The 22,202-nt window shown below is 48.4% G+C and overlaps 1 protein-coding gene across 14 annotated transcripts in view; it reads right to left on the bottom strand.

The window, feature by feature from the left end:
- Nav2 (neuron navigator 2) overlaps nucleotides 1–22,202 on the bottom strand; it is a 658,579-nt gene that overhangs the window by 197,316 nt on the left and 439,061 nt on the right. For 11 of the 14 annotated variants that reach the window (XR_010060052.1, XM_063278060.1, XM_063278151.1 and 8 more), the window contains 2 exons: nucleotides 12,952–13,024; nucleotides 3,361–3,628 (listed from right to left, as the gene is read on the bottom strand). Coding sequence is in view for 13 of the 14 variants with exons in the window: in XM_063278060.1 (XP_063134130.1) it covers nucleotides 3,361–3,628; nucleotides 12,952–13,024 (341 nt within the window). In the remaining variant the exon portion in view is untranslated. Of the gene's footprint in view, nucleotides 1–3,360; nucleotides 3,629–12,015; nucleotides 12,929–12,951; nucleotides 13,025–13,113; nucleotides 13,344–22,202 lie in introns of those variants that run through there. The other 3 variants (XM_063278263.1, XM_063278283.1, XM_063278300.1) reach the window with 3 other exon arrangements.

Raw genomic sequence — 22,202 nt, 5'->3', positions numbered from 1 at the left:
AACTTAGCGCTTGCCAAATATGAGCAAGGCCCTAAGTTTAATCCCAGTGAGTGTAAAAGAAAGGATTTGGCTCAGGGCCTTCAGATTGTTGACCTGCCCTGCCCCCCATGACCATACTAAATATCTTTACTGCCTTCACTCAGCTACGCGCTTCTAATGCTTTCTGTTTGACTTGGTTTTCTGTGATAGTGTGATAGGGTCTCACACTGTGGCCCAGGCTGCTGTGAGGTCACCTTCACTTTACACTTTGGCTGGCCTGGAATTTGTGGCAATCCTCTTGTTTCAGCTTCTCTTTCCTGTCTCTCTACCTCTCTAAAGCACTGCCATGCTTGAGGTAGGAAGCATTTACAACACATAATCAATATTCTCTAACATACCGCTGTGCTGGTTTCACGGGATGGTTCGCTGGGGTGTAAGGGCAAACGTCCCAGAAACATGGGCATATGAAAACTCTTGGTCAGATTTAATCAATTTATAGTTGTTTTGTGTCTTTTATCTTTCTTATATATTTTTAGGTAAAGATTAGGGAACTAGAGGGGGCAAGTACTCTACCACGGAGCTGTCTCCCAACCTCAAACACTTACTCTGACGTCCACTTTTCTGGTAGAACGTTGGCAGAAAAACCTGTGTTAAGAAATACTGTTCTCTGGGAGTAAAGGGAGAGGAGAGAATGGTGAGGGAGAAAGAAGAAACCAAACAACTTTTGGATGTTTCCTAGATAACAAAATATGGATTGTATTTAAGACAGACACAAATGGAAAGAAACTCAAGGCTTAGAAAATGTGCTCTTTCCGGGGACTCTACACTTCATGTTGTGAACTACGGATCAAGTGGTCACAATGCAGACTGTAGCGTGATGAAGCCCGGCACGACTGCTCTGACATCGTTACACCGATATCTCAGATGTTCTTGAATGATATAGGCAAGCTTCCTAAGAAAGCTATGGAATCTTGGTGTTTGCTGTCCTGGAGCATATGGGACCCTGATGTGTGTTTTTGTATTTTCTTTTTTTTTTAAAGATGTATTTACTTTTATTTATGTGAACATACATCAGACACACCAGAAGAGGTCATTGGATTCCATCACATTATTGTGAGCCACCATGTGGTTGCTGGGAATTGAACTCAGGACCTCTGGAAGAGCAGTCCATGCTTTAACCACTGAGCCATCTCTAGGCCTCCTAGACGTGTTCTTAACGGGCATGTCTGCATCTTGAAGAGTTCTAACAGAGCATCAGAACAGGTCTGGCATCTAGGGTGCTCATGCCGGGACCTGACACTAATAGCCAAGAGTCCAAGTGGTTACCCTTTGGGTCTTGGCTGTACCAAAGACAGCCAGAGTGTTAGTATGGGATAGCTTACGTCTGGACCTTGGCAAGGTGCTTTGGAAGTAAGAGTGGGAAGCGACAGTGCACAGAAGATGAGACCACTCATGTGCAGAAGTAATCGGCCTGGTGGCATAGAGGGGTGAATGAGGACATAACCACTCAACTCCTAGCCCAGGCCACCGTTTTGCGGGGCCAGAAAGCACGGCATTACGGCAAGCACCCTTCTGCTGTTGGAGTGAATGGATTTAAAATAAAACTGACTTGTGTGTGGCTGTTCTTGACGTCAAGTGTTCCTTAGCAATAGGTTGCTTTTCTTACAACCAAAAACCCGGGCTTTATTCTTACAACCAAAAAACCGGGCTTTATTCTTACAACCAAAAAACCGGGCTTTATTACTTGAGTTGCCTCTTCTTCCCTGACTCTAGATAGTGAATCTGCTTGTAGGCTCCTTGGCTCAACTTTCGACAAGTCCCTCGGGGTCCATCTCCATCTACCTCAGACCGTCATACTGTTCCCCGTCACTCACTGCCTACTCTGCAGAAGTCTCCTTCCCTGGGCTCCTTCATTTCACTCTTGCTCCCCCACAAGCTTAATCATCAGAGAATTCTTTTCTTTTCTTAATGTAAATCCAACTGAAACTTTAGATTCCTGGCTCCCTAGAAGAGAGTCCAGGCTCACTTCCTTCAGCCCAACTTTGATAACGTATCCATCGCCACACAGCGCCTTCTTTGCCTGCGGGCAATGGTCCGGTTTCTTCTCTTCCCAGTGCCATGGCAAGCTTGCTCCTACCACAGAGCCTCCTCACCAGCTGCCCGCCCCGACACAGCTCTGCAGTTGAGGTTTGCACAGTTGGTTTCCTTCCAACCACGTCTCGCCACTAGGTGCCGTGGCCTCAGAGGGGCCTTCCCATTAATCCAACCTAAACAACCAACCCTGAGTCCCACCATCTTTCTCCTGGTTCCGGATGCTCGCTGCACAGCCTCCCCTGGGGACACGTACAGAGCAGGTATCATGGATGGCTATCACTCATCTCTGACTCCCAAATGACTGACAGTACCTGGCCCATAGAAGACTCTGCTCTCACAGGATAATAAGATGCAAACTGGCAGATTCAAGGTTCTGAGCAGACATGCAACAACAGTCAGAACGACTTGACTATGAGGCTCTCTCCTCTTCCCACACAGAGCCTCTTCCCTGCACTGTAATTCTAGCGAGCATGTCAGGGAATGGGCCTGGGCAGAAGGCAGCGTGGGTCCGCTGGGGAAGCCTCCAGCCAGGGGAGAGTTCCCAGTCAGGCGTTCCTCCAAGGAAAGAGCACACTGCCTGGCTGCTTGGTGCCCTCTCTCATTGCTAGTCCACGTGACTCTCCCGTTTCACAAATTTCCACAATGCTAGTTGGATAATTAGATAATTAATTAGGGGGCCTCACTTACATCAGACCCATGCCTCCTGGCTGTAAATACCCTGCCAGGTGGGAAACTGCGCTTTTTGTGGGAAAGCACAGCTGTGACTCAAGGTAGTTGGGGGTCAAGCATCTTTGGCCTTGGTGTTTAAGAGTCTAGCGACTTCAAGAAACCTTCTGTGCTGTGGGGCACAGTGGTTTTCAGCACGCATTCAATAAAGCCAGGCGACCAATCAGACAAGTGGCACTGGGTCTCACTGCTAGCCTCAGGTGGCTTAAAAGGACACAGTTATAATGAACACTTCTACAGGACGTTCTCCTGAGTCCAAAAGCTTTCTAGTTTCTAATCCATCAGGGGTCTTTTGTTTGTTTGTTTGTTTTGTTTTTCTTGCCATTAAAGCAAATGACTTGTGGGTGAACTTTTATAGAACACATTAGGAATTAGCAGGCCTCTTCCTGACCTGTATGAACACACGTCTCCACTGGGTACAGTGGGGCCTTCTTGTAGCTATCTTGAGGCCATGTTAATTCCTCACCCATGAGAACCACAGACTGCACAGGCTATCCTCCACAGCTGGGGAGAAGGACATCTAAAGATCAGCAGAGCCATCTGTCCCCGAGAGGAGCCCACCTGGACTGCATTTCCGCTTGTGTTTTTGCTTGCTGATGTGAAGCTGGCTGGAGGGGCTGGCACGGGGCTTGGGGAGTGGCCAGCCCCTGTTGCTGAAGAATGCCAGACTGGCACTGGGAAGGCGCCCCGGCCACCTGAGACCCGGCAGGTGGCAGAGGGGATGATGAGAGGTGCTGCTTCTCAGGCTGCTGCTGCTGCTGTTGCTGCTTGTATCGGGAGAGGCTGAAGAAGAGGCCTAGAATGGCCTTGAGGTTCCCATTCCTGATCTCTGCAAGACAACAGAAGAGGATCTCGTCACCAAAGGCATAATGTGGGAAACCAGCAAACCTTGCCAAATCGATGGTGTGGTTGAAACAGCCATGAAATTTTAAATGTTTTTAGGAAAATCTAATTTTGTATACAATATGCCCTCCTCCCTGTCTGAACTGGAAATGACTTAGCATAGTGGATCTGCTTGTTTTCGTAAATAAAACTTAAGGTCCTTGCTTAACATGTATCGGAGGTTTAAGAACAAATGCTCAAGGACGCCTTTGCACAGTTTAAATATGGATTCTTATCAGCCTTTCTTTTCCACGTTCAATGGGCTTCTTCAGCCCTGCTTGAGTTCAACTCCTGAAGGTCCATTAAAATCACTCCTAAACCACAAAGAGATTAGTGTGGTCTTCCCATGGGGCTGCAGTAGATGTACTAGGCAAGTCAGAACTGGCTGGCTGGTTGGCCGGCTGGCTGGCAAGGGCCAGGAGGAACTTCTCAGTAAGAATACCACAGAAAAAGTAAGTGTTTCTCTCAAGACTGAGCCTGTGATCTGGGCAAGGCTGTGGATCCTAGACTGCTTTCTGGCACTAGCGGAGACACTATGGTCTAGCTCCATCTGCCAAGTCCACACTCTGAGCCTCAAGCCACACAGAGCATGCCAAGTGGCCGTCCGCCATTGAATCCAAATCCTTTCTCTCCTCTACCCAGACATCTTTTCAAACCCATGGCTCAGCCTGTCTTGTCCCTTGAATCCATAACTCGAATTCAGGCTTTGGGTGAGGGGCGAGAAGAATAGCTCCCATCAGGAGCAAAATACTTCCTATATGAAAATGAATTTGAACAGAGTGGGGAGAGTCTCAAATTCCAGACGGTACGTTTTAGATATTAAAATGCATTTGCCTCGAGGCATGCATAAAGAGCCGTGGCGAGGAATGAAATATTTATTCCATACAGAAGCTGAGCATCCATCCTTTTATGTAGCATTTTTAATACCAGCTGCCAACGGCCAGAGGCTACACTGACCCCAAGGCAGTGAAGTAGGGCCACCAAGGAAGAGGAACATCAGAGGAGAAAACCCAGAGAAGTGATATTCTCCACACTCCCCTGCTAAGCCAGGGATTTGGGGTGGTGGTGGGGATGTTAGCACAAAGCAAGGCCAAGGGAGCTGCAGGGGTCTTGTGAGAGGCTGGGAGTCAGCAGCCCTGCTTGTATGGAGAGTGCAGGCCTCTGGCTGAGCCCTGCTGAGGAAACCTGCCCAGGATGGCACAAGGGTTTCTTCCTCTAAGGTAAGGTCAGGCAAGAATGTGTGAAGGAAAGTAACTTACTCCTTCAGGGCAAGCCATGTTCCCGCAAGGAAGGAAGGGCAGCCAGGCCTTTGGACCTGTGTCCAACCCTCCACCCCCAAGTTAGACTGGGACAAAGCACTTGTTTTGCCAAAGCACCCTTTCCTCAGGCTGTGAGGGAACCACTGATAACACCCTTCCGGAAGCCGGTCTTCCTGACACACTTTGAAAGCTAGCAGGTTCTGTGAGGGCTGACAGGTGCAGCAGAGAATTTACACCTCTGGACTCCAGACTGAACTCTATCACCCTCCAGCTGTGCAAGTCACACCATCTCTTCCGGCCTTCGAGGAAGGGCCATACTTCCACCGCCAGCCCCGGCTTTACAGAGCAAGTGACGGCATCTACGTCAAGATTCACTGTGTGCGTGCGAACAATGATGACCCCCCCCCCCCGCCACTCTTGGTGCTACAGGAAGAACACAGCCCCAGAACCCCAAAGAAAATAGCCATACAGCTTCATGCTTCACGAATGAGCTGCTCTGGGTGACGACTTTCCCAAAGTGACTCTGCAAACCATGATTTATTTACTAGAGAGTTATTTTATGTGTCCGAGTATCTTATGTGCATGTATGTTGTGTGCACTGTATTTTATATGCATGTTTCCAGGCTGTGTGACTCAGTCTCTGTGCCTTTTGCCTGCGGAAGAAGGTATTGGAGTCCCTGAATTCAGGACCCTTGCGAGAACAGCCAGTGCTTTTAACCATTGAGACACCGCTTCAGTCCCCAAACTGTAATCATTTGTGAAGCGCATCAGGGAGAAGCACACGCCAGGGCGTACCTGTGGAAGTCAGAGAACAACCTGTGGAAGTCAGTGCTCAGGGCCTGTCTGAAGCAGTAGTGTGCGTGTTCAAATCAGCGCCCAGTGCTCAAAGCCTGACAGCCCACCCAGTGCATGTGGGCCCTGGGGACTGAACGCAGGCCATCAGTCCTGTACCTGCTAAGCCTTTTCTCCGGCCCCAAACCATGATATTGATACATGGGGTTCTTAATTATGCCACAGTGATGGGTGGAAGTCAAGGCTGACCTAGTCCAGTTGGGATGCCCAGACATTGCTTATGAACTTCTCTGCCCCCCCCGCCCCCACACCACCCTCCACCATGACACGGATTCACAGAAAGTGTCAGAGGTGAGGGCACACGCTCCCTGACTTGGCTGTGTGGCTCCAGCTGCTTTGTTCTCCAGCCCAAGGAAACCTAAAGGAGCTGCGTCCTGTCCCCAGATGTCCTTATAAGTACACACCACAGACTATGAGGCCGGGGGTAGGGAGTATGACTCAGTCAGCGACTTCAGTCATGGGGAACCGAAGCCAACAGTAAACGACATCTCTGGCCATCAGCTGGTCAGAGACACCCGAGTTAATGGGCGAAATTCAGAAATTAATCAAGTGTCAGCATTCAGATGAACACCTATGAAAGAATGTGGTGGTGGTGGTGGTGGGGGAATGAACCAATTCCCTTCAAAATATGAATTTATTGGAGTGATAACAGCTATTCTTGGAGATGAAATCTATGTAAAGATCTATTTTTTGTGTGTGCTTTTCCCAGTTATCAGGACGGTAAGTAGTTTATGACTAGCAAGGTGTATGGCCAACTAGTGTGTTCCTCCAAGCTAGTCACAAACGCATGGCGTCTGCCATCCTGAGACTGTGGCAGGGGGTATGAAGGGGAAGCTGGGAGTCAGAAAGGCAGCAACAAGGTAATAAGCTCTGAGGTGGGACTTGAATCCGGGGTTTTTTTTTTCCTAGCTCAGGAGTTGGTTTTCCTAACACTGGTGTGACTTGTCTTGCTCACATGCTCACCACATGGGGTGAATTTAAAAACAGACCAGATAATGTTTTATTTATTAAGGTAGCTCATGGGCATGCAGTTGTTTTTATTTTCCTGGTGTGTTCGACATTCCTTAACACATTTTTATAATAAACCACACAAGGAAAACAAAAGGGAGAGGAACCGAGAAAAGCTAAAAAAGAAAATAAAAAACCCCAGCATGTCCCAGGCGGGGCTCAGGGCCGGCCTCACACAGTACTGGACATGTCTGCATCAGCACCCAAAGCCCGACAGCCCACCCTGTGGAGCTGTCCGCACTGGCTTGTGGCTACCACGCCAGCAAACCATCTGCCGCTCTTGACTGTTTGCTTCCCTTTCCCTAAAGCATTTCCACGCACCTATCAGAGGTCCCGGGACTACCCCAGCCAATACATGTTTTTTTCTTGGGACTTCTGTTATAAGGATCATAGACTCACAGGCCGACCCTGAGGGTTGAATCTCTGTCGTCCATGGCTTAGCGGCTTCGTGTGGTCAGTAAGACTCAAGGCCACACATCGAGTACATCTCCAGGGATGTCAGAAGTGTGAAGAGAGGAGATGAGAAACTGAGCTCCCAGCACCTGCAGTGCCACCCCACTGTGCATTCTGAGCTCGGAAAACACAGGCCCTCTCTACCTGCAGCTGGCTCAGCTCCCTGTTGGGCTCTCCACCCAAAGGAAGACCAAGGAGTCTGCCCATCCAGCTCTCCTTGAGGGTCACACAAAGAAAACCACTGTAAGTGACCTCAGAGTGGACAAAGTTCAACCGGGGCTTGCTTTCTGTTTCTTCAAATAAATCAAAGTATCTCACGCCCGGTGTATAGACCTAAAACTAAGTTTACAACCCAATGACTTGCAGTGAGTTTAGCTGGTTCTAATATTAAAACATCTCTTTTTTTAAAACATTTTTTGGATATTTTACGTATTTACATTTCAAATGTTATCTCCTTTCCCCCTCTTCCCTACCCCCTCTCCTCTTCCCCTGCCTCTATGAGGATGCTCCCACTCCCACTCATCCACTCTAACCTCAATGCCCTGGCGTTCCCCTATATTGGGAAACGAGCCTTCACAGGATCAAGGGCTTTCTCTCCTATTGATGCTGGACAAGGCCATCCTCTGCTACATATGTGGCTGGAGTCATGGGTCCCTCTATGTGTACAAAACATTTCTATCAATTTCCTGTACTCAGTGGCAATCAATCCCCCAGACTCCTAGGCCCCCCACAAATCTGCTATCTCTACAGATTTTCCTTTCCTAGATACTGTATGTAAATCATAATAACTTGTAACCTTTTGTACTGACTTCTTTTACTCAACGTATTTGTTCGTTTGCTTTCATTCTTGTTTTTAACCTTATTTTTATAGTACTAGGGATTGAATCTAGGGCCTGCACAGGCTAGGCAAGCCTCCCATCACTGGGCTACATCACCAGCCCTTAGCCTAAGTTTTGTTCAACCACGTTAGAGCAGGCATCAGCTTCACAGTACTGAATGGTATATCACTCTATGGGCACACCATATTTTCCTTATCGGTTCCCCGGTTGACGAACTGTTGAATTTTGTTTTCTATCACAAAGAACTCAACAGAGGTGAAAGCTCTAAAAGTCACATAGCCTGTCCCATGGGTGGTCCGTAACAGACAGTATCCCAAATAGCTAGGATTGTCTTCTGCCCACATTTCCAAATGGTATTTGTCTGCTGAATCATAGAGGAAGCCTAGAACCAAAACCCCGAAAGACCACAAGAATGTTGACATTTCCCAAGGCTTTGGGAAGGGAGCCTCATCCTGTAAGCCCACCTAGACTTTTAACACAGGTTAAAAACAGGAACGCTCAGAGTGAAGTGCATGGCCCAGGGAGACTCTCTGGCCTGGCCACCCTCTTTTGAATGGAAGGACAAATGACAAGAGACCATTCCGTTTCAGTGATGTCCACTGCTGTCAGGACAGGACACATAGCTTCTCTGGTTTCTGCCTGCTCACTCTGTTCCCACTGGCTTGTACTAATCCGCTCAGACATAAGTACTTAGAGATGAGGTGAATCTGCAGAGATGATCTAAGTAATGCCAGGCATGACAGCTAAGTCAAAAGATGGGTTGCTTTTTGTTTGTTTTGCTTCTCTGTTTTTTGTTTTGTTTTGTTTTTAATTTTTTGAGACAGGGTTTCACTATGTTGCCCTGGCTGTCCTGGAATTCCCTTTGTAGACCAGGCTGGCCTGAAACTCAAGGACAGCCACCTGCCTCTGCCTCCCAAGTGCTGGGATTAATGGTGAACGCCATCACCTCCTGGCTTGTTTTGGGTTTTTGAGACAAGGTCTCATACAGCCCAACCTGGCCTGGATCTCAGTATACAACCAAAGAGGACCTTGAACTTGTGATACCTCTGGTCTGCACCTCGAATAGCTGGGCTGGGAAGCGTGCACCTCCATACTTCGTTTATGGCTGGAGATTGAATCCCAGATTCTTGCACAAACACTCTTCCAATAAGCATGTTACCAACAGCACCATCTCTGACAACGTAACTTTGTATCAGCACTTTTTTTTTCTTTTTTCTTTTTTTTTTTTTTTTTGGTAAACGGAGTCTCCCTATGCCTCACTTAGCTTGATACTCTCTCTATGGACCAGGCTGACATCAAATACTATAGACTTACAGGCTTCTACAGGCTTTGCCTGGGATTAAAGGGCTGGCTACCATGCTGGGCTTGTTTTAACATTTTTTTAATTTAATTTTATATTTTACTTAATCACTTTACATCTTGCTCACTGCTCCCCCAAATCATCCTCTCCCACAACCTTTCCCCTCTCCCTCCCCTTCTCCTCTGAGCAGGGGTGGGGTAGTGGGGTGGGGGTAGTGAATCCCAGGCCTGGCAAGAAGTCCTGTACATCAGAATAGTATTACGAACAAACCTGCCCCAGAGGGGAGGAGCGATTTTGAGTCAAAGCATAAGGAAGGAGGCTGCTGCAGAGGGCGGTTGTGAGACTTCTCTCCAAGTCCTGCCAGCCCCGTGGGTCTGTGGCGTTGCTCAGTGATGAGCTGGATGAGAGACCGCCCAGCCACCCACCCTGCTCTGGAGGACCTGTGTCCCACCAATGGCACTATCTGTGGGGAAAGTGGGACAAGGGCACAGAAGCAGAGCCCGCAGGGACCCTTGTGTAAGGAGACAGAATCTGCCACTCAGGGCCACACTTGGCTGATGTGAGGACGGCCAATGGACATGCTCCACCTATTGCCTGTACTCAAAGGGTCCACATTTCCTGCTCGCCCACCCAAGATGAAAGGAGTAGCAAGGTGGCAACTGCTTTAATGTGAAAAGCACACCGTCTTTCAGACGCCACCTGGAAGAGTTGTCCGTGACTGCCAAGTCCAGGGCCTCTTGGTGGCCTCTGCCTATGGTCATGATCACCTGCGATGTCAGAAAATCATCATAGTGTTTTTTTAAAAATGTAGTTTCAATGTCTTTTGTTTTCCTTTTGAAGCCAACGGATTGCCCCAGGCTCCTCCTCAGAAGCAGCTGGCAGCTGGAAAGCCCCACACCTCCGCCCTTTCCCAGCGATTACAGCTGGCTCTGGGACCGGTCGCCCGTGCGCACCTGTCCTGCGGTGCTCTTGTAGCACAGGCTTGCCCTGACCTGCCTTGAGAGCGCCGCATAGAGCCTTTGTTTCAGGCCCAGACGGCGGGTGCCTAGGGGCAGTGGCTACAGCGATCGTCCACAGAGGTGATGCTGGTCTGAGTGGCCCACTGCTCCATGGCTCCTCTTTGTGCCCTCGAAGCTCAGCCCTGTCTCTCTGCTCTTGGAGATGTGCCATTGTCTGCCAGTTTAAGCCTGCCCTGCCCTGGGGTGATGTTTAAGATATGCCCTGCCCACAGTCCTTCCAGACTCCACCTGTCATATCTGGCAGCCTGTTCTGGGAGAGGGGTGGGTGTGGGGGCGTGCTTTCTGAGAATACCTGGACTTCGTTCTTCCAGGCCCCTAGTCCATCCTTCTTTGTGGTGGAGAAGCAGTGGTCGAAAATGGGGTGCACTCCATTGAGGGCTGGGCACATTGGGTACTTTTTGGGTACCTAGCTCTGCAAGTCGACTATGACTAACGAGCTGTTTCTGGAAATACAGTGCCTAGTGCAGCTTTAAAAAAAATAGACAGATGTGCCCTGCTAGGATAGCCTGGGTGCCTTCCCAGAGATAGGGTCGAGTCTCCGGCTTTTCCAGGATGAACAAGCACTTACCAGAGATGTCACTCATAATCTCTCCTTGTGTGTGGTGTGTCCATGTGTGTGTGCATGGGTGTGTCCAAAAAGGACTGTTCGGGAGCCTCTCATTACTGAACCTGGCTAACTGTCTGGTTACCTCCAGTCACCAACCTCTGTCTTCCTCAACTGAGTCCTAGGTATATTGGCAAAGCTTGAGATACCATGACCAGTGGGGCCCAGCTCAGGTCTTCACGCTCGCACAAAGAGCACTTTACCCACTGAACCATCATCTCCCAGCCCCATTGTGAGCTTTCAGCCAGTTTCTCCACCAGTGAACCAGGAGTCCCGTAAACTCTGTCTTCTGCCATGAGAACTGGAGCCAACCCAGACAAACCCACCAGAGCACAGTTAGCATTTGTTTAGTAACTACTTACTGTGAAGACGTCTATGCCTTCCGAGTGGTGGGAGAACAAATGAATCAGAAAGGCAGACAAGAGGCAGCTGCTAGGTGGCCAGAGTTCACCTCCAGGCCTAAGGGAGGAGGCAAGACTGCATGACTCTGTGAAAGTCCCTGCAGATGCTCTCCTGGGAGGACAGAGGCTTGCGCCATTCCTAGACACTAAGAGGAACATCTTCTGCCACCTCCTGGTCAGCACAGGAATAGCAGAAGAGTCCATCCTGCCCACTGAATTCGTGTCTAATACTCAACACTGTAGTTTCCAGCAATGTACACCAAGTCCACAAAGGTGAGACCTATAGCTAGGGCAGGGCAATCTTCTAAGGATTTTTCTTTAAGTTCTGAGATTAAGGCTGGCTAAGCTACTCCTGAGACTCATGGGACAGGTAACCAGACTGCCTAAGGTCAGGCTTGGCAAAAGGAGAATCACAACCCTTTTCTGACACATTCCACACAGAGTCACGTCACGATACGGATGCAGAAGCCGTGGATGCTGCCCACCTCCAAAATGGAGGAGACAACAGTTCAGAAACACAGCCAGATGATCCAAGCTTTCATCTCTTTGCTAAGACGAGGCATAAGCCCATGCAGAACCCATGAGGTCCGCTAACTTACCTACTCCATCTGTGGACTCCGGCTTCCTGCTCCCTCAGCCCCACCCCGGCTTCAGGGCCAACGCTCCCCTACATCTTTTCAGAGCACACTCCTGCTATGCTAGGAGGAGCAATTGGACTGCCCCAACTGCACTACCTGTTCCGGGAAGTCTGGAGGCAGGTGCAGCCTAATGAGCTGGGAAGATGCCTGGCCTATGGCAGCTTCGAAGCTGGCAGCTGCCTGTGTTTACAAACAGGGGGAGGGGGAGGAAGGGGAGAGAGCAAGGAGAGAGAGAGAGAGAGAGAGAGAGAGAGAGAGAGAGAGAGAGAGAGAGAAGATTCCAGGTGGAAGTGTTGCCTGAGGAGGCAGGTAATTGTGGCCAGCGGGCTCCAAACTATTATCCCATCTAACAGCACTCCACTAGCAGACACTATTGATGCTAATTAGCCACCAAATCCAAGTTAATTAAAAGCTAATCGGGAGGCTAAAAGGTGGTAGCCTGTTCATGAACCTCACTCACTCTGTCTTTAAGAGCAAGGTGAGGCATCGCCAGTAAGGACTAAGCGGTTCCCTAGGGCGCTGGATGGTTGAACTTGGTTCTGTGGTTGAATATTTTCTTCCCCACAGATAATGGCTGGTTGGTAACCTCCTGCTGCGCCACAGGACTGGGGATCGGTGTTGTTCAAGCAGGAACTTCTCTAACTGGAGTGGCATGCTCCCTTTCTCTCCCCCACCCCCACCCTCTGTGGCATGCCAATGTGTCATGCACACAGGGCTGCGTTCTTAGGGTGACCTGAGAGCTGTGAGAAAGTATCCTCTACTGTGCCTGTAAGGGCTCCCAACCAGGACAGCCTACCCGCACCCTTGGTCGTGACTGGAGCAATTCATTGTTGGGTAACAGGTGGGTCTTAACAGGTGGGCATCCCCAATGACGCAAAGGCGCGGGCCCTGACTCACCTTCTGCAGACAGCCCCTGGGTGTTGATCCCCTTAGCTGCCAGGAAATTCAAGCAGGCATCTATGTTTTCAATCTAGAGGGGAAAAACACAAGACATGTTTAATAACCATTCAGCTATCTCCAGATACACTCACGAGGAACCAACAAGCAGGCAGTACGCACTCGGAACGACCAATAAGGTAGACGGAGCAAGGTGAGGACTCTCAAAGAGCTGTCTGTGCTTGCACAGGAAGCAGTTACGTAATATCCTAACCTCACGGTGCTAGAAGTCGAGGCCTTGGATTGCTTGCGGATGCCAAAAATAACCAGGGTGGAATGAGAGCTCTCATCCTGATCAATGTCACCACAGTGTGATCCTCAAAACCGGAGCGGGTGCCGGTAACACGGGGGTGGAGATGAAATTGGTAGACCCACCCACCCTCCCATTGCTGGGGGGGTAATTTCCAGTCACTAAAGAAGCAGGCAGTCAAATGTCCAAAGGGTGAGTGGCAGTTTCAGCAGGAACCGGGGGTTTACCCACAAAATGACCTTTGGGATGTCACTGTCCTTTGCCCTCTCTGTGACAAGGATAGAGCCACCAGCCAGAGACTGGGAGGCTTCCCATGTTTGCTAGTGTTGACACCAAGGCCAAGGGCAAATCGATGTCAGGCCCTGAACAAAAAGCAATTAGGTCATTCCCAAAGGTCTGATTTGACTTCAGCTGTCAGGCCTAATTACTTTTTTGTTTTAAAGGAGAATATCCAGGCTTGATGAGCGCCTCTGGTGACCGAAAGTAAAAGAAACCGCTTTTGACTGGGTAGAGCAATCTTTGGAGTTCATAGAATCTGTGCTACACAGTTAATGATTCCACTGCTCCCATCCGCAACTAATTCCTGCAATGGGATCTCCCAGATGGCATCAATGTTTATATGCACTCAAACCCAGTATTTACTTCGAGGAGTTTGTTCTAAACTAACAGAGGACTGTCTTTCACAATGGACATACTGTCCTTCTCCCCACTCTCAGGCCACGTCTTGACAGTTCCCCATGGCCACAGCTGGTGAGAAGTGTTTTAGTCTAATAGCTCCGAGCATAGCCTGGCTCTGTGTTGGTCTTCATGAATCTGATTCACCCTTCATTCTATCACTGACTTCCCGCTTTCGCCCTCTCCACTCCAGTCTAGATCTGCGTCTACCTCCTGAGGTCTTAGATTCCAGAAGTGTATTAAAACATCTGACAAATTCCATGCTTTTATCGTGGTCTCACAGTGATGACAGTGGCCCTCAGAGGGGTGGTGGCTCCCAGTGTTTAACTCATTAAAGTGACCACGGGACACCTGACTGAAACTATGCCATCTTAGAAGAGCCCACACAGCCCCCAGGAGCAGTGACTCTCTCCAGGCACCCTCCCCCTTTTATTATTTTGTTTATGTACATGAGTACACTGTAGCTGTCTTCAGACACACCAGAAGAGGGCATTGGATCCCATTACAGATGACTGTGAGCCACCATGTGGTTGCTGGGAACTGAACTCAGGACCTCTGGAAGAGCAGTCAGTGCTCTTAACCGCTGAGCCATCTCCCCAGCACCCCCTTTTTAAACCCAGGTTCTTTCTCCTTCCAGCCCACTTTGAAGGTCCTCACCAAACTGTTGTATAGTCATGAGACCACTAAGTGCTAGCACGTTGGAGGGGAAAGGAAAGTGGGGAGAGAGGAAGAGATCGATCCTGTACCCTAGCACAAGGTGTATGGAAGGTAATGGGCTCCATTTGTAAATATAGTAAGAGTTAGATTTCCAAATACTGTCTTATCCTATTACAAACAACATATTATAAGAGAAAATATTAGTCATAAAAGAAAATACTGACTGTGATGGTTCTGTTTCTGCAATGTATACATTAAAACACTTAATAGAAGTTCATGGGCCCACAAAGAAGCACTGTTATATAGACAAATATACGTAATATGTACACACACACACACACACACACACACACACACACACACTTAAAGAGAGGCTGTCATTATGTTGTCCAGTATAAACCTGAACCCCTCAAGCAAGCCTCCTGCCTCAGTCTTTAGATTAGCCGGCACCGCAGACATGCACCACCATTTCCAGTTCAAGCCACTGTCACTTTGAAACCACAATAAAAGCATGAAATTTATGGAGTATTATGATACACTTCTGTAATACAAGCATTCGGGGATGTGCAGGAGAATTTGAAACTGAAAGCCAGCCTGAGCTAAATGTTACGGCAGAGTAGTTCAGAGCAATTGCTGGTCTTCCAGAGTTCGGTTCTCAGCACCCGCATGGCAGATCACAGCTGTCACCAACTCTAGTTCCAAGAGATCCGGTGCCCTCTTCTGGTTTTGGCAGATAGAAAGAACACATGTGGTACACATGCATACATTCAGGTTAACAATCATACATACAGAATAAATCGTAAAAACCAAACAAAAATATCGTACACCCACATTCTTTCATGCTTGTTCTTTTCTATCTCACACTACTTCTTTAATAGAGTGTTTTGTCTTGCATGTGGCTGAGGAGAGAAGCTTAGGTAATTCTATCCCCATGAGAAGAGAGAAAAGGAAAAAGCTGTCTATCACTGAAGTCCTGTTGATGTAAAAATTAAAAGTGGTACAGTTAACATTTACCCTAGAAAGGGTCGTGGGATAAGGCTAAATACTTTGGTACTAGAGTAACAATGTGAAACTACAGGAAAAAATGATGGGGTGGGGGAAGTGACAGAGACAGAGAGAGACAGAGAGATTGGTTTAAGAAAAGCATTCTACAAACTCTCTTTTCAAGGATCAGGGAACACGGCTGGGTATTCATTACATCTACAGGACATTCAGTGCAGCACGTGGAAGGCTCCTCTGGCAAACCTGGCCTTACTACATTTTAATTCTGCCATCTGCTAGGATTCCTCACAGCATTTGGTTCTATGAGAAGTATGAATAAGTTATGAATGATTACAAGAAAGGCGTGCAGGCGTACTTTCTCCTTAGTTAATTTTCTTGAAGTTCTACCATCCTTCACGATCTACATTGTAGAACTACAACTTCACGATCTCATTTAATATTCCTTCATGGGGTGGGGGTAGGAGAGGGGAGAAAAAGTAGACATTGCTGTAGGGGCAACATCTTGGGCTGTCATAGGGCAGGTGGGGGGAGGGGCGTCAACGGCCGTCTAGTAGGTAGACATCAATGACGGCTCCACTATGTGCACGGCTGGCCTCTCCTGCACTTGGTAAGGGGACCACCATCCTTACTCTCTGGGAAGGACTGTCCAGTTGAACACTGACTGAGCTGAGGCAGACTCCTCAGGTTGGATGATTCATTCACAGCTTGGCTGTGCAGGTGTCAGGCACCGAGCTCGTTCTTTGGATGCCATTGATTTTAGTTAGGACCACAGGATGGGGCAAAGTGAGGTGAGAAAGCTAAGGCCAGGCTTTTGAACAAGATCACACAGGTCAGTGAGAGGGCTCAGGAAATGCACCCAGGAGGCCCTCCTTTCTTGCTTAATTAAGGGCCTGTAGCCACACACTCTTCGTCTTTGGGGCTCACGGAGCCATTCTATGCCCACTCCGATTCTCCCCAAAGCACACGAATCAGAGGAAGCGTCTGACACTTCATTCTTTCGGTGTACAGAAGGCATTAGGACACCAAGAAAACACAGGGACAACGCCCAGAAGGCCGAACCGCACTCCCAGAAAAGGTTAGATGAAAGTACCTTGAAAGGGTTCCCAATGCCCTGAACTCTGCACTGGAGGAGTTAAAAAAAAATTCCTCAAGTCACAAATGCACTCTTTAATCATGTTCTTCTGGGGCTGGAAATCACTCCTGACAAGGGGGCTGGGACCCTCACTCTTTTCATCTGCACCCCAGGAACACAGAGAGGCTGGGGAGCAGGAAGGGGTCAGGCCTGGATTCCAACCGCCCCCAGCTTCATTTGGAACGAGATCAGAAGCAGGGCCTGCTGCTTTGATCCTGGTCCTCTCGTGATTACAATGCATCTTAAGGTTTTCCTCCAGATATGGCACAGGTAAGCAACCCAAACCACCCCCCCTCCCCGTTAGGACCGGGAGCCACCACCCCGCCCCAAGCCACCCCAGTGTTCATTATGGCACAAAGATGCTCTTGTGCCCTCGCTAAAGAGGCTTCTGGCTCATGTGTGATCCAGATACCCAGTGTGAGCTGTGGATCCTGTTAACACTGGGAGGAAGAAGGGGGGAGGGAAGAGACTCCTAACAAGAAAAGTATGTAAATACGGCCAGACCTGTTCATTAGCACAGCGCGGCCAATATAAACCACTTTCCAAAATTAGCTAAGAGGAAAATAAATCTGTGCGAAGTCTGACATTCCAGTATTGCCTAAGGGGCCTGGGGACGGGTGAGGAGGCTTTTGTAATTATGGCCATAGAGATGGGTCGAGAGCTCTGGGATTGAGTTGCTCCAGCGGGCAGCCGAGCAGAGAGGCCACTGCATGTGGTCTAGAGACCTGGAAACACAAGGTGACTATTGAAGGAGGGGACAGGGAAAAGGAACAGATGCAGGCCATGATGCCCTTCCCCAGAATCCCATTGTTTGGAGCCAAACACAGCACAGACGTCATTCACCCAGAGCAGTCCTTCCTCACTGTCTGCCATCACCTTGAACTTGAACGGGTTCTCCATGGCATCTGCACTTCAGACCTGCAGGGCAACCTTCACGGCTGTGTGTGTGTGTGTGTGTGTGTGTGTGTGTGTGTGTGTGTGTGTGTGTGTGTGTGTGTGTGTGACAGTCTTTGTCTCAGTACTCACAAGACCATTCTGCAGGCCAGAATGGCCTTTTATTTGACTACTCAATCAGGGGCACATCTGTAAGTTCAAGGCCAGCTTGGTCTATATAGCTAGTTCCAGGACAGCCTGGGATAGGTAGTGAGAAACGAACAGGAAAACTTTCAGTTGTGATCAAGGTTTGACTGGGTCTCGTGCTAACAAATATGCAAACCTCTGAGGCTGTTGTCTGGCTCCTCTGTGGCTTAGACACTGATCAAATACCATCTGTTGTAGCGGTTGCCATGACAGCATCTTTCTCTGACTACCAGCATGGCTGAGTGCAAAGCACGTGAAAACGCTGAATGAAAGGGAAGACGATGGACTCCACTGGAGCTCGGTGTGCCTGGCGGGATGGCTCCCTGGCCATACCAAGTCCACACAGGCTTCCACACACTGTGGACCTTGGTACGCTCCACTCTGGAAGAGGGCAAGGAGCTAATGCACTGAAATTGCACCAGGTCATAGCCAGATTTAAAAGCAAACAAACGAACAAAAAAACTCCACAAGATGTCTAGACCCTAGGTTTGGATATGAAAGTTCATAATTTGCTTATATGTGTGCACATGCATATGAGAGAGAGAGAGAGAGAGAGAGAGAGAGAGAGAGAGAGAGAGAGAGAGCGCTTTATTCCTTATGGTGCAATTTGCCATTAAAAACAGCCATCGCTGGGCTGTCAGGATGGCTCAGCGGGCAAAGGTGCCTCTGCCACTGAATCTCGGTGACTTGCGTTTCAGCTCTGAATCCCACAGTGGAAGGGAAGCTGTCTTCTCTACACGTGCACTGTGGCACAGGCATACCTGCGCTGGCACACATACAGTTCTTACTGATGTGGCCCTGAGAGGGATACCTATACAGTGGGTACTCAACACTTGCTGACTGAAAGGATGAAGGGGAAAGTGTGTTAAGGCCTGAGGAAGGGACAGAGACGGGAAGAAGGAAAGCGTATACTTACGTATATAAAGTGAAAAGAAAATACCCATTTGCTTATTCACTCACTTATATGTAGAGAAACTACTGGGTACTGGGCAATGCGCTGCCAATGGTCATACAGCAGTGAAAAATAATACAACCTCTGACCTTGTAGGGCCTAGGAGTGTAATGTATATGAACAAACATTCACTCTGGTACATGTGTGAGGACGAGATGACAAACTGTTGTGGTAGTTACAAAGAAGGAGGAGGAGGCGGAGGAGGAAGAAGAGGAGGAGAAGGAAGAGTAGGAGGAGAAGGAAGATGAGGATTTGGGGAACATGACTCCTGGAAGAAGATCTAGCACAGGCAGTCTGGAAAAAATTAGCAAACAAGTGGCAACATGCCAGGCCACAGACAGGGAAGTCTTATCGCCTTTGTTGGCCAATGTGGCCCCGACAGAGATCCCTACATGGTAGATAATTTATTACTTGCTGATTGAAAGAATGACAGGAGAAGTGTGTTAAGGCCTAAGGAAGAGGCAGAGGTGGGGAGGGAGGGAAGGCAGGACCTTTCCACCTCTTGGGGAATCCTTGTCAGGACCACATCCTGCCCCATCATCAAGGCGACTGCAGCCACACTCTTCTCAGCAAGCCAGAGAATGGACTACTATGTATTGGGCATAGCTCCAGCCACAGCTTCCAGAAGAGACCAGGGATGACGGACTAGAAAAGAGACTTCTCGGGGCTGGGGATTTAGCTCAGTGGTAGAGCGCTTACCTAGGAAGTGTTAAGGCCCTGGGTTCGGTCCCCAGCTCCGGAAAAAAAAGAACTAAAAAAAAAAAAAAAAAAAAAAAAAGAAAAGAGACTTCTCGAGAAGGCACAGAAGGCAGCCTTCAACATCTGATCTCATGTAAAAGGAATGTGTCCTGTCTAAAGGTTACCCCGCTCCTCTGATAACCTGTCCTCATTTCTGTAGGGAGCAGAGGAAGATCTGAAAGTCTTGAGGAGGTGTGTATTGTTGATGTAGGAATGAACACGCTAAGGACTCAAGACCCCAGCCCCATGGGAAACTGGGAGAGCCATTCCCCATATGAGTCAGGCTTAGCAAGGCAAGGCCTTCTGTGAGTTCAAGAGCTCACTATGATCCATGTGTACCAACAGCCACTGCAGCTTTCTCCATCTGGATGTTTACAGCCGGAAACTGTTCAACCCCTTCCCTATATGCTGCATATGATAAAGCTTGGTACCACTTTATCAGTATGCACGCAGCCCCCTCAGGACCCCTGTTTTCCCATACTCGCAAGCATGCGTGTCTGTCTTTTAAAACTGCATTCTTTCGCTAGTGAGGGTTCCCAAGGACCCAAGACATGCAACACAAAGTACATGTCTGTGCCTGCTTACAAAACTGAAATAAATTAAAGAGAAGAAGAAGGGTATCAACTCAATCAAACAACAATAAAGTCAAAACAGAGAAACCCATAAACACTCTGGGGACAGGTCCTCCTAAACACTGGTCCCCTGGCCTTTCCTGCACATGCTAAGGGCACATGCCAGGTGCCTGCTCTGCCACCCTCATTTCTATTCCCTCCCACCTCTGTCACTGTGACCCCAGAGAAGCTCACACCGAGTTTTTATTTCAGAAGGAGACTTCGGAAATGAGGGATCACGTGTCCATTCTCGATCTTTTCCTAGACAGTAAAATGTTGAGAGCATCTGGGCCTGAAGTTCTGTAGATCAGCTGCTGCTTGCCTGGCTGGTCTGCTAATCCACTTTTTGGGATGGTTAATGGGTACAAAGCCATGGCCAGATGGGAGGGCTGAGTTCTGGTATTCTACCACAAAGAAGGCTGACAAGAGTAAATAAACACTATTGTACAATTAGAACAGCTAGACGTGAGAACCAGAGAGCTGTCTCTCAAGGAAACATTCATGTTCAGGATGATGGATAGTTTGTAATCAAGATGATCAACGCACCATATATAAATTCTGAAACAGTGGGCTGTAGCTCAAAGATGTACAATTGGCTGTCACAAACTTAAAACCAAGTTACTAGCTCATTCCTGTTCTGGTTGTTTTGTTTTCTTTCTTTTAAAGATCCTTTTTTAAAAAAGCTGATTAGGGGTGTGTGTGTGTGTGTGTGTGTGTGTGTGTGTGTGTGTGTGTGTGTGTGTGTGTGTGTGTGTGTGTGTACATGTGTGCACAGAATGTGTTTGCACGTGGGCATCTATGCCACAGCATACATGGAGAGGTCCGAGGATGTTTTGTAGAGTCAGTTCTCTCCTTCCAACTTTAAGTGAATTCTGGGGCTCAGACCCATATCTCGTGTTTACTTAGAAAGCAACCTTATCTCACTAGCCCTAGGTTTTTGAGACAAGGCCTCACTCTGTTGTCCAGGCTGACCTCAAACTCACAGCGATTTTATTTTCTCCAGCGTTGAACTATAGGCATAAACCACCATGCCCAGTCAATTTATTAACCTAAAAGAAAAGAAGTCAACCTAAGCTCTACACCGAGTCCCTGGCCACTGTCATCAGCTGTCACAGCTGCTTTAGAGCATCACAGGGTTTATCTATGGACGTGGGCTTGAGGCTGGTAAGCGTGAGAAAGTGGGAGCAGGGCTGGGTGTGGCCCCCGTTCCACGTCTGTCTGCTTTTCTTCTGGCTCAGTTGCCTTGCCCAGCTCCTTCCTGAGATTTGGCGACATGATCTACCACACCACTTACAATACTTATAACTTTAGCTTTCCAACATGCTGTCAAGAATTCCTTTAAGGGGGGACAGTGAAGGACTTTATAGGAGTTTCTCTGATGTTTCAGCAAATGGACAAGTCCACATGGGTACAAAAAAATTCTAGAGGGGGAAAAATTGAAACCAAGCATCTCAGACTCCTCCAGTGACTATCTTTTTCCATTGTGTCTCCAACAGCCTAGACTACTTCATTTTCCTAGGGTTTTCCAACTCTCCAGATTTCCCCTTGAAACGAAACAAGCCTGACAAAGGTGCTAAAGCCAGAGTGGATCCCCAGAGCTGAGCTCTGTCCCCTTTCATAGATGGTGGCACTGTAAGCAGAGGCAAGCCATTAGTGACAAGGGCCTTGAACATCGGTCTTCCTTCCTCCTGTTCCAATTACTTCCCTGTTCTCGTTAGCTTTTCTGTTGCTGTGACTCAACACTAGCCAAGGGTAACTTGGGGAAGAAGGGATTTATTTAGCTTACAGGTTAACAGTCCATCATGAAGGGCTAGATGCTAACACAGGAGCTCAAGTTGGGAACTGAGGCAGGCTGCAAGCTTCATTCAGTGCATGGATGCTTCCTCTGGCTGGCTCAGCTGATTCTCTTATCCATCCCAGGTCCACTTGCTAAAAAATAGCACCACCCACAGTGGGCTGGGCTCTCGAACCATCACTTAGCAGTTAAAAAAAAAATGCCTCACAGGCAGAGACCACAGGCCAGTGTAGTCTATTCAATCTTTCAGGTTCCCTCTCTCTAGGTTTATGTCAAGTTGACAGTTGAAGCGAACTATCATACTAGCATTCCCAAAAGGC

This window comes from Rattus norvegicus, chromosome 1, assembly GCF_036323735.1.
Source record: "Rattus norvegicus strain BN/NHsdMcwi chromosome 1, GRCr8, whole genome shotgun sequence".
Lineage (NCBI taxonomy): Eukaryota > Metazoa > Chordata > Mammalia > Rodentia > Muridae > Rattus > Rattus norvegicus.
Note: the sequence above shows the minus strand (reverse complement) of the source record. Positions and strands in the feature narration are given on the sequence as shown.